At 59.1% G+C, this 11,599-nt stretch overlaps 1 protein-coding gene across 3 annotated transcripts in view; it reads left to right on the forward strand.

Moving 5' to 3' along the window:
* The window catches only part of FAM20C (FAM20C golgi associated secretory pathway kinase), an 84,460-nt gene that overhangs the window by 11,414 nt on the left and 61,447 nt on the right, over positions 1–11,599 (forward strand). For all 3 annotated transcript variants that reach the window (XM_034963407.3, XM_063606161.1, XM_008973180.4), the window contains exon 3: positions 4,950–5,028. In XM_034963407.3, coding sequence (XP_034819298.1) covers positions 4,950–5,028 — 79 coding nt within the window. The remainder of the gene's footprint in view (positions 1–4,949; positions 5,029–11,599) is intronic.

Genomic DNA, 11,599 nt, shown 5'->3' on the forward strand with positions numbered 1-11,599 from the left:
TGTTTTGGAGAGAAATGAGATTCGTTGCTGCTTCCTTCACCTGAGGAGGGCACGGCCTCTGAGAGTTTCACCAGCAGACCTGACTGCGCAGCAGTCCAGGGCGGTGAGCCCAGCCCCAGTCTTGACCATGGCCTGTCAAACGTGGTTCCTGACAGAGTAGTGGCTGGAGCAGACGCTGCCTGGAGGGAATGGGCACGTGACCCGGGGTGTGAGCTGTGAGCTCAGGGGCAGCAAGAGCCATCAGAAATGGGGAGGGCATGTGGCGCTTGAGTGGCCATCGCTGTGGCGAGCCCCCACACTGCGGCTGTTCTCAGCACTCAGGGAAGAGACACGGCACTCGCGTGGCCTTTGCCGTGGTGAGCACCCACGCCATCGCTGTTCTCGGTGCTCAGGGAGGGGCCGTGGCACTTGTGTGGCCTTTGCCATGGTGAGTCGCCACATTGCCACTGTTCTCTGTGCTCAGGGAGGGAATGTGGCACTCGTGTGGCCTTCGCTGTGCTGTGTCCCCACACTGCTGCTGTTCTCAATGCTCAGGGAGGGCACGTGGCACTTGTGGCCTTTGCCGTGGTGAGCGCCCACGCTGTCGCTGTTCTCAGTGTTCAGGGAGGGGAAGTGGCACCTGTGTGGCCCTGGCCATGGTGAGTCCCCACACTGCCGCTGTTCTCGGTGCTCGGGGAGGGGACCTGGCACTCTTGTGGCCCTTGCCGTGGTGAGTCCCCACGCCACTGCTGTCCTGAGCACTCACAGCATTGCCCCCATGTAGTCCTAAGGTTGGTCCTGGATGAGGCGTGTCACCCCCATTCTGCAGGAGCAGCCGAGTTTCTGGCAGGTCACATGAGGCACCACCCTACTCACCAGGACCCTGGAAAGGAGGCGGGACAGGCGTCCACGTCCTGAGCCCCATTGTTTTGTAGAAACGGGGTCTCTGTTGCCCAGGCTGATCTTGAGCCCCTGGCCTCAAGCAGTCTTCCCACAGCCTCCCGAGTAGCTGGGACCACAGACACACACCACCACGATGTCAGCCTCTGAGTAGCTGGGACCACGGACACGCACCACCACGACGTCAGCCTCTGAGTAGCTGGGACCACGGACACGCAGCACCACGATGTCAGCCTCTGAGTAGCTGGGACCATGGACACGCACCACCACAACATCAGCCTCCCGAGTAACTGGGACCACAGACACGCACCACCACGACGTCAGCCTCCCGAGTAGCTGTGACCACAGACACGCACCACCACGACGTCAGCCTCCCGAGTAGCTGTGACCACGGACACGCACCACCACGACGTCAGCCTCCCGAGTAGCTGTGACCACGGACACGCACCACCACGATGTCAGCCTCCCGAGTAGCTGTGACCACGGACACGCACCACCACGACGTCAGCCTCCGAGTAGCTGGGACCATAGACACGCACCACCACAACATCAGCCTCCTGAGTAACTGGGACCACAGACACGCACCACCACGACGTCAGCCTCCGAGTAGCTGGGACCACGGACACGCACCACCACGACGTCAGCCTCCCGAGTAGCTGGGACCACAGACACGCACCACCACGACGTCAGCCTCCCGAGTAGCTGGGACCACAGACACGCACCGCCATGACGTCAGCCTCCCGACTAGCTGTGACCACGGACACGCACCACCACGATGTCAGCCTCCTGAGTAGCTGTGACCACGGACACGCACCACCACGATGTCAGCCTCCCGAGTAGCTGGGACCACGGACACACACCACCACGATGTCAGCCTCTGAGTAGCTGGGACCACGGACAGGCACCACCACACCAGTTAATTTTTTAATTTTTTGGTAGAGATGGGGTCTTGCTATGTTGCCCAGGCTGGTCTCAAACTCTTGGCCTCAATCAAGCCTCCTGCCTCGGCCTCCAAAAGTGCTGGGATTTCAGGCATGAGCCACCACACTCGGGCACTGGGCCCCGTTTAACAGGAGGGGAGGGGCGGGAGGTGCAGACCCCTCAGAGACGCCGCAGGAGGCCGAGCACACTGCCCTGAGGTCGCGTCGGAGGCCGTCGACGGTTTCTGTGGCTGCGCCGGGCTTGGGCTCCATCTCCCTCCTGCCTGGGGCCGGTACCAGCTCCTCCCTTGTGCCCAAGTGACGCCCTGTGGATGGTGGGGACTCTGCTTTCTCGTCTGCGCCCTCCCCCGTGCTCCTGGCCTTCCTGGAGGATTCAGTGTCCTCGGGAAGCATCCACGGCACCCCCAGGCCCTCCGCGAAGCCCGCTGTCCTCACGCTGACCCTCCCTCCCAGCCAGCCGCCACCTGAGACCTCGGTTCCTCTGGGTCAGTTCTTCCCGTCTGAAGGGAGTGACTTGAGCTTTCTTCCACCAAACCCACAAACCCATCTGCAGGCAGCTCCCCCATCCCGCCATCTCCTGCAGGGCTGGGCCCTCCCTGAGCCCCATGCCCTCAGCACACGCGCGTGCCCTCCAGCCACGTGGAGGAATCGTGAGGTCCCTGGAGTGTCTCCGTCGTCCCAGGCTGGCTGGGTTCTGTCTTCCTTCCATGCCATTCCCTCTCTGGCCGTCCCCCTGCTCCACATCCCACGTCACTCCACCAGATACCTCTCAGATCCTCAGATATTTCTTGGATTTTTCCATTTTTCCATCTTCCTCCAAACCACCACCGTCTCCTGCAGCTGCCGCAGTCCCAGCCTCTCCCACCTCCAGTGTCCACCGTTGGCTCCCGGGCAGCAACAGCAGCCAGGGACAGAATCTGTGTGGGGCCCTCATGCCCTGCTGCCCCACGCTGGCCGCCCTTCCCTTTCCCTGGGACCCCCTGAGACCTGCTGGCTCACCAGCCCCCATCCCACCTTTGCACCCTCCTGTCCCCTGTGACGTATCAATCATGGCCCCCTCAGCCCTGTTGCCCCGCGCTGGCCATCCTTACCTTCCCCTGGCACCCCCTGAGACCTGCTGGCTTACCGGCCCCCATCCCACCTTTGCACCCTCCCGTGCACTGTGATGCGTTGGCCCTGGTCCCCTCGGCCCTGTGCACGTGTCCACTGTGACGCGTCGGTCACAGTCCCCTTGGCCCTGCGCACATGGTCACTGTCCACTGTGAGGCGTCGGTGACGGCCCCCTCGGCCCTGCACACGTGTCCACTGTGACGCGTCGGTCACGGCCCCCTCGGTCCCACACTCGTGCTCACTGTCCACTGTGACGCGTCTGTCACTGTCCCCCTCCGCCCTGCACTCGTGCTCACTGTCCACTGTGACGCGTCGGTCACGGCCCCCTCGGCCCTGCACACGTGCTCACTGTGACGCGTCGGTCACGGCCCCCTCCGTCCCACACTCGTGCCGTCCTCTGTGGGGCCGGGGCCAGCCCTGCCCCTCGCTCCGAGAGCAGCTCAAATGTTAGCTCCCTAGGGAGGCTGCTCCTGAGCTGAGCTGCGCCCAGGGCCCCCGCCCCGCTTCCCTCTTCCCCTTTGCGCCCGAGCAGTCGCGTATGCCACCCCACCACGTTCCATTTACGTCTGTCCCGGCAGGGATGCCCGGCTCTTGTTCGGGCCCGGGATGTTGACGTGTGACCAGTTCCTGGTGTGGCCCCGTGAGGCCCCCTCACACCGGCCAATCCCCCGCGTGGCCTGGACCTACCGGTCCATACCGCATGACAATCTCCCATCTCGGGCGACCTGGAGGCCCTCGCTGTGGCCAGCTTAGCTCCCGGGGCTGCCCCAGGCCGAGGCCAGCCCCTTCCCTGCTGTGGGAACCCCCCGGAGCCCCCTTCCTTCTCCACCAGCAAAAAGGAAATCCCGAGGTGGTGGGAGGAGGGTCCCATTGGGAGTTCTAGAGCCTCCTGGTGGCCAAAGCTGGAGGGAGGCTTCTGGAGGCTTCCACACCCCAGCGAGTCCTTGCGGAGCGGCGGGAGCTGCCTCCCATGAGACAGGTGCTTTCAGCCCCAGGTCTCCCCAAAGTCACCCTGCTCAGGTTGCTTGTAGCTCCCCAGAAACGCGGGCGGGAGGTGCCACTCCCCGTTCTTAGGCAGGGGCAGGGGGGTGCGTGGGTGTGTGTGGGTGTGCACTGTGGGGATGCAGGGGGTGTGTGTGGGTGTGTGGGGGTGTGAGTGGCTGTGTGTGGTCGTGCAGGTGTATGTTGGGGTGTGTGGGTGTCTGCAGGGGTGTGAGTGGCTGTGTGTGGTTGTGCAGGGGTATGTAGGGGTGTGTGGGTGTCTGCAGGGGTGTGAGTGGCTGTGTGTGGTTGTGCAGGGGTATGTAGGGGTGTGTCGGGGGGTGTCTGTGGGTGTGTAAATGTAGGTTGGTGTTTGTTGGTGTGTAGGTGTGTGCTGATGTGAGTGGGTGTTTGAGGTGTTGCCTCCAGGTAAGCACACCTGGCCGTCCCTTCTAGGTGTCAGGCCCTTGTGTCTGTGGGTGTGTAGGTGTGTGTTGTGTGTAGTGTAGGGTGTGGTGTGTGTAGGTGTATATGGGTATTACATGACTGTGTATGGGGTGTGTGCTGATGTGTGTGGCTGTATACGTGTGGGTCCAGGTAAGCACACCTGGCCATCCCATCTAGGGGTCAGGCCCTGTGTCTGTGGGTGCGTGTGTGTGAGTGTATGTAGGTGTGTGTGATGTGTAGTGTGTGGGTGTGGTGTGTGTACATGGGTGTGGGTGTGGTGTGTGCTGATGTGTGTGGCTGTATATGTGTGGGTCCAGGTAAGCACACCTGGCCGTCCCTTCTAGGTGTTAGGCCCTTGGGTCTGTGGTCAGCATGGAGAGATCTACCCCAGTACTCAACCCTGAATACCAGGCAGAGAATCCATCAGCCAGGCGAGAGCTTCACTGCAGAAAACTCAAACCTCCCAGGCAGAGTGGGACCCCTGGACCATGCCCAGAGGACCCGGATTGCAGCCAAGAGCCCTCGTCCGCACAGGAGAAGAAGGGGCGTGAGGCCAGAGAGTGACCCTGTTTCTCTCCCTCCTTCCTGCAGCCATGAAGTCGGGGGGCACGCAGCTGAAGCTCATCATGACCTTCCAGAATTACGGGCAAGCGCTGTTCAAACCCATGAAGTAAGTGCCGAGGCCTGTGGGCTGGGGCGTGAGGAGCTGGAGCTGCAGGCGAGCAGGCGCCGGGCTTCTGCTGGAGACGGCCATGTCTCCTCCCAGGGTGTTTTGGGGAGACTGTGGGTGACCACTCTCAACTCTCCCCGTCATGGCAAACGAGCAACAGAGGTGGCCTCATTTTCTCTCCTCTCCCACGGCCTCCCCACCTCCTCCCTTTTTATAGGACGGAAAACCTACTGCTGGTTATTCTTACCCTGTGAGAATAAGCATTTGTATTTTAAACAAGTAACCTGGAATGTGAACACCAAAGAATGCCTCTCTGGAAGAGGTGACATCCACACCTTCCCAGCAGGCCTCCGGAGCCCGCACACCTTTGCTACAAAGGGCCGGACGCAGCTATTTCAGGCTTTGCAGGTGTATGGTCTCTCCCCAGTATTCAGCGGGTGGTCCTAGCCCCAAAGCAGCCAGACGCAGTACATGGTGATGGGGGAGGCTGAGTTCTAATAAGTCTTCATTTATGCAACAAAATGGGCTGGATGTGGTCCAGTGGACAGTGTGCCCTGATCTGGATAAAATAGAAACTGTGTCACCAAAACCGATAACACAGCGCTCCGTGGCACGTGACAGCTCGTGGTGAGGGGTGTGTGGACACCTGGCCACCCCAGGAAGGCTGCTGGGCTGGGTGGGGTCTGTGGCAGGCCGAGGGGTGTGTGTCCCACAGGAAGGGGCCAGCGGCCTATCAGCTCACTAGATCTTGGCCATCTGGCCTGATTTCCAACTTTCTAGAGAAGCTAGAAATGTGGATTTTTTTTTTCCTGTTTTAATCTTGGTGGTAACTAATTCAGAAGCTCTTCATATACTTTGCAGGTAAAACAAAATATAGCTGCCTGCTTGCAAGTTGTGGCTGGAGGCAGATGTTTGCAGCTGGGCTCGGTTTCTGGGCCTCTCATTTCTCTGGACAGATATGCTGGAGGGACTCGACCGAGGGAGGTGGCCCTGCCCCGGTCTTCCCCCAAGACCCACGAGTCCTGCCTCAGACCCGGGGCTGCCGGGAGCCGGTGGATGAGTCACAGCCCCGTGCCGGAGCCCGGGCCGAGGGCATCCCCGCTCACACGCTCACACAGGGCCGGGGAGCAGCCGTTCACCAAAATTACACGGAGGCCATCAGAGCTCAGGGCCTGGGGCTAAGGGCTGCTGCCAGGGGTGGGATGAACGCACGGGAGCTGATCCGCTGCCCCCACGGGTCTCACGGCCCAGCCCTGCGTGGGGCCTGAGATCACAAGCACTTTCTTCCCCGTTTCTGTGCGTGGATGTGAAACTCAGCCTCCTTGGGCCTCTCGTGGCCTCTGCCCCGGTCGAGGAGGCTCAGCCAGGAGAGATGGCGTCGCCCGGAGACCTGAGGGTCTCCTGGGTTACGTGAAGGAGCTGTTTGAAGACCCCTCCTTTCAGGATGCTGTGGTGTGGAGCTGGGGGTGGGCAGGAGACAAATGAGCCTGGGCAGCTGCTGCCGGGCGGACCCTTCCCCTGGTGCCGGGCGGACCCTTCCCCTGGCAGTAACGGGAGTGGGATAGTCGCTGAATGGCGGTGTCTTCATCTCCCTTGAGCTGGCTTCGAGCCGCGGGCACGGCTGGGGGAGGCAGACTCCTGCCTCCCACCTGTGGGAGCATTTTTCAGCCTCGCAAATGTTTCCAGGTTCATTCAGGAGCATTCCCTGGAGGGGTGGCCCCGTCACGCCGAGCTACGGAACCTTGAGTGCTGTGTCCCGTCCGCAGAGAGCAGAGTGTTCCTGGGCGCCAGCTTGTCCGGCCCCTATTTCATGGTCCGCGTGAATCCTCAGGCCCCGTTTCTCATCTCTGAGGAGGTGGAAAGTGCAGCTGTGGTTGGAGAACGGTGACATTTATGGAGCCACTGCTCTAACCCAGGCCCTGCGGGAACCGGCGTCTCGTGGGCACTCGGTAGCTGTGGGCCCGGCCTGTGCTTGGGGTTTATATACAGAAGCCTTTATGTTTGTCCATCCTCACATGGCCCTGTGAGTTATAGGAGGTGACGTTTACCGCTGCGTAAAGACGAGACAACTGGGGTTTAGAGAAGGAAAGTACAGACCCTCCTGGACCAGGATCCAGTGTCCCCTTAAGCCCAGGGTGCGCGACCTACCCTCCGCCTCCCCCAGCCTTCTCCCGTCCTCCTGCCCCGTCAGCCTCCCCTGGGCCTCCTCCCAGCCTCCTCCAACCTCCCTCAGCCTCCCCTCGGACCTTCCCATGCCTTCCCTGGACCTCCCCCCAGCCTCCTCCAACCTCCCTCAGCCTCCCCCAACCTCCCTCAGCCTCCTCCAACCTCCCTCAGCCTCCCCCAACCTCCCTCAGCCTCCTCCAACCTCCCTCAGCCTCCCCCAACCTCCCTCAGCCTCCTCCAACCTCCCTCAGCCTCCTCCAACCTCCCTCAGCCTCCCCTCGGACCTTCCCTTGCCTTCCCTGGACCTCCCCCAGCCTCCTCCACCCTCCCAGCCTTTTCTGAGCCTCCCCTTAGACATTTCCCAGCCTCCACCAACCTCCCCCAACCTCCCTCAGCCTCCCCCAACCTCCCTCAGCCTCCCCCAGCCTCTTCCAACCTCCCGGCCTGCCCCCAACCTTCCACCTCACCTCCCCCACCTCTTCCTCCCCAGGCCTCCCCAAACCTCCCCAGCCCCCCACCGTGATGGACACCCCACGTCCCCAGCGTGGCCACACGAGGGGCTGACCTTAGAGGTCAGGGGACCTCCCACGGTCCTGCAGCGGGCAGAGGTGGCGCCAGGCTCCAGAGCCCCCTCCCTAGGACCCGTTTGTCAGGGCCCTGCCATCCCAGCTTGCCTGAAGGCCGAGGCTGCTGACGGACGGGCTGGGCAGGGCTGTGCTGTCACCCGGGGAGGCCAGTGTGACGCGTGGGCTAAGCGGGGAGGTGGGGGCCGGGTTACAGCATAGCCAGGAAACAGGCCTGAGAAGCCTGCTGCAGTTGGGGAAACTGAGGCCCGGAAAGGGAAAGGATACGTCCGAGGCCGTGGAGTCCAGAGGCTGGTCCGGGACTCCGTCTTCCCACAGGGCACGTGGCGGGCAGAGGCAAGGACCCCACACCTCAGGCGGGCGGGCGTGTGCGAACCTTTCGCAAACCTCCCAGCTCGGTCCTCTCACCGCTGCCCCCCGGGTCAGGTCAGGGCGTTGGCTGGTGCCCGACCCTCCTTTGCAAACCAGGGGGCCTGGATCTGTCATTGATCGAGGTCCTGCAGCCAGTCGCGCCCCTGATGACCCATTGCCCAGGGCCTGGGGGATGATCGTTTCTTCTTCCGCAGAGGCTGTGGTTTGCATACAAAAGCAGCTGTGGTTCATGACCACAGCATTAATGAGTTAAAATCCATGATTAATAGTTCTCTTTAAAGGCCGGGCACACTGGCTCGCAGCTGTAATCCCAGCACTTCGGGAGGCCGAGGCTGGCGGATCATTTGAATCCAGGAGTTCAGGAGCAGCCTGGCCAACATGGTGAAACCCCATCTCTACTAAAAATATAAAAATTAGCCGGGTGTGGTGGTTTGTGCCTGTGATCGCAGCTACTCAGGAGGCTGAAGCAGGAGATTCGCTTGAACCTGGGAGGTGGAGGTTACAGTGAGCCACTGCACTCCAGCCTGAGGGACAGAACAAGACTCCGTCTCAAAAAAAAAAGTTTTCTTTAGTAAAGGACTTTGCTCTCTGCGCTCATCATGGCTTGGTGAGTTCCTAGTACAACGTCGTGAATTAGTTAGAGAGCACAGTGTTTCTCCTCCGAGGTGCCAGATGTGCGGTGAGAGGGTGTAGATGAGGGGCCGGCGGTGAGGTGGGGGCCAGCCTGGGGTGCTGCACAGCGTGTGGGGGGGGGGGTCACCAGGGGAAGTTTTAGGGTCTCCGTTTCTAATAGTCGCTGAAAAGCACGTAGCCGGCACATTAACCCAAGAGCTCCTGGGTGCTTTTGCTTTAGGGTTACGTTAAGATATTTACATTCTTTTTTTAAAGTCAGCTTTATTGAGATATAATTCACAAGCCATGCGATTCACCCACTTAAAGTCTGCAGCTTGGGGGCTTTCAGCTCAGAACTGTGCATTCATCACCGCAGTTGATTTTAGCCCGTTTTCCGTGACTCCACAGAGAAATCCTTCACCATTCTGTCATCACTCCTCAACCCCCTTGTCCCCCTCCAGCCCCCGTCAAGCACTAGCCTACATTCTGCTTCTTGATATTCATAGGTTACTTATTCTGGATTTTCATACAAATGGAATCACGCACTGCGTAGTCCTTTGTGAGTGACACGTTTCCAAGGCTCTGGAATCTGCAGTGTGTAGTCCTTTGTGAGTGACATGGAGGGTTCTGGAGTCCTGCAGTGTGTAGTCCTTTGTGAGTGACATGGAGGGCTCCGGAGTTGTCCACTGCGTAGTCCTTTGTGAGTGACACGTTTCCAAGGCTCTGGAATCTGCAGTGTGTAGTCCTTTGTGAGTGACATGGAGGGCTGTGGAATCTGCAGTGTGTAGTCCTTTGTGAGTGACATGGAGGGTTCTGGAGTCCTGCAGTGTGTGGTCCTTTGTGAGTGACATGGAGGGTTCTGGAGTCCTGCAGTGTGTAGTCCTTTGTGAGTGACATGGAGGGCTGTGGAGTCCTGCAGTGTGTGGTTCTTTGTGAGTGACATGGAGGGTTCTGGAGTCCTGCAGTGTGTGGTTCTTTGTGAGTGACATGGAGGGCTGTGGAGTCCTGCAGTGTGTAGTCCTTTGTGAGTGACATGGAGGGTTCTGGAGTCCTGCAGTGTGTGGTTCTTTGTGAGTGACATGGAGGGCTCTGGAGTCCTGCAGTGTGTGGTTCTTTGTGAGTGACATGGAGGGCTCTGGAGTCCTGCAGTGTGTGGTTCTTTGTGAGTGACATGGAGGGTTCTGGAGTCCTGCAGTGTGTGGTTCTTTGTGAGTGACATGGAGGGCTGTGGAATTGTGCATTGTGTAGTCCTTTGTGAGTGACATGGAGGGCTGTGGAGTCCTGCAGTGTGTGGTCCTTTGTGAGTGACATGGAGGGCTGTGGAGTCCTGCAGTGTGTAGTCCTTTGTGAGTGACATGGAGGGTTCTGGAGTCCTGCAGTGTGTGGTTCTTTGTGAGTGACATGGAGGGCTCTGGAGTCCTGCAGTGTGTGGTTCTTTGTGAGTGACATGGAGGGTTCTGGAGTCCTGCAGTGTGTGGTTCTTTGTGAGTGACATGGAGGGCTGTGGAATTGTGCATTGTGTAGTCCTTTGTGAGTGACATGGAGGGCTGTGGAGTCCTGCAGTGTGTGGTCCTTTGTGAGTGACATGGAGGGCTGTGGAGTCCTGCAGTGTATGGTCCTTTTTGAGTGACATGGAGGGCTCTGGAATCTGCAGTGTGTGGTTCTTTGTGAGTGACATGGAGGGCTGTGGAGTCCTGCAGTGTGTAGTCCTTTGTGAGTGACATGGAGGGCTCTGGAGTCCTGCAGTGTGTGGTTCTTTGTGAGTGACATGGAGGGTTCTGGAGTCCTGCAGTGTGTAGTCCTTTGTGAGTGACATGGAGGGCTCCGGAGTTGTCCACTGCGTAGTCCTTTGTGAGTGACACGTTTCCAAGGCTCTGGAGTCCTGCAGTGTGTGGTCCTTTGTGAGTGACATGGAGGGCTGTGGAATCTGCAGTGTGTAGTCCTTTGTGAGTGACATGGAGGGCTCTGGAGTCCTGCAGTGTGTGGTTCTTTGTGAGTGACATGGAGGGTTCTGGAGTCCTGCAGTGTGTAGTCCTTTGTGAGTGACATGGAGGGCTCCAGAGTTGTCCACTGCGTAGTCCTTTGTGAGTGACACGTTTCCAAGGCTCTGGAGTCCTGCAGTGTGTGGTCCTTTGTGAGTGACATGGAGGGCTCCGGAGTTGGCCACTGCGTAGTCCTTTGTGAGTGACACGTTTCCAAGGCTCTGGAGTCCTGCATTGCACAGTCCTTTGTGACTGACACGGGGTTCCAACGCTCATCGGTGCTGCAGCACGCGTAGGTGCCTCCCTGTTTTTCATGGCTGAGTCATATTCCACGGTGTGGCTGTTCATTCTTTCCTCTGTTGATGGACATTTGAGTTGTTTCTGCTTTTTGACAATCAAGGATAATGTTGCTTTGAGCAACCATGTATGAGGTTTTGCAGGGCAGGTATTTTCAGCTCTCTTGGATGTATTCTGGGGAGCAGTTGCCGGATCACATGATAACTGCGTTTAACTGTTTGAGGAACTGACTGTCCGTTTTCTGCAGCGGCTGCACCGTTGTGTAACCCTGCGCGCTCGTTGCCGGGTTCCAGTTTCTCCATCTCCTCGTCAGCGTGTGCTGTTGTCTGGCTTTTTGATGACGGCCATCCCGGTGGGGGTGGAGGGGGGTTTTGTGGTGGTTTTGACTTGCACGTCCCAGTGACTAATATTAGAGTGTCTTTCCATGTGGGCACGGGCCATTGACGTGTCTTCTTTAAAGAAATGTCTATTCAGAGCTTTTGCCATTTTGTTCAGTTGGGGTATTTGTCTTTTTGTTACTAAGTTTTAAGACGTCTTGGCCAGGCGCAGTGGCTCACG

Source organism: Pan paniscus, chromosome 6 (genome assembly GCF_029289425.2).
Source record: "Pan paniscus chromosome 6, NHGRI_mPanPan1-v2.0_pri, whole genome shotgun sequence".
NCBI classification, from domain to species: domain Eukaryota; kingdom Metazoa; phylum Chordata; class Mammalia; order Primates; family Hominidae; genus Pan; species Pan paniscus.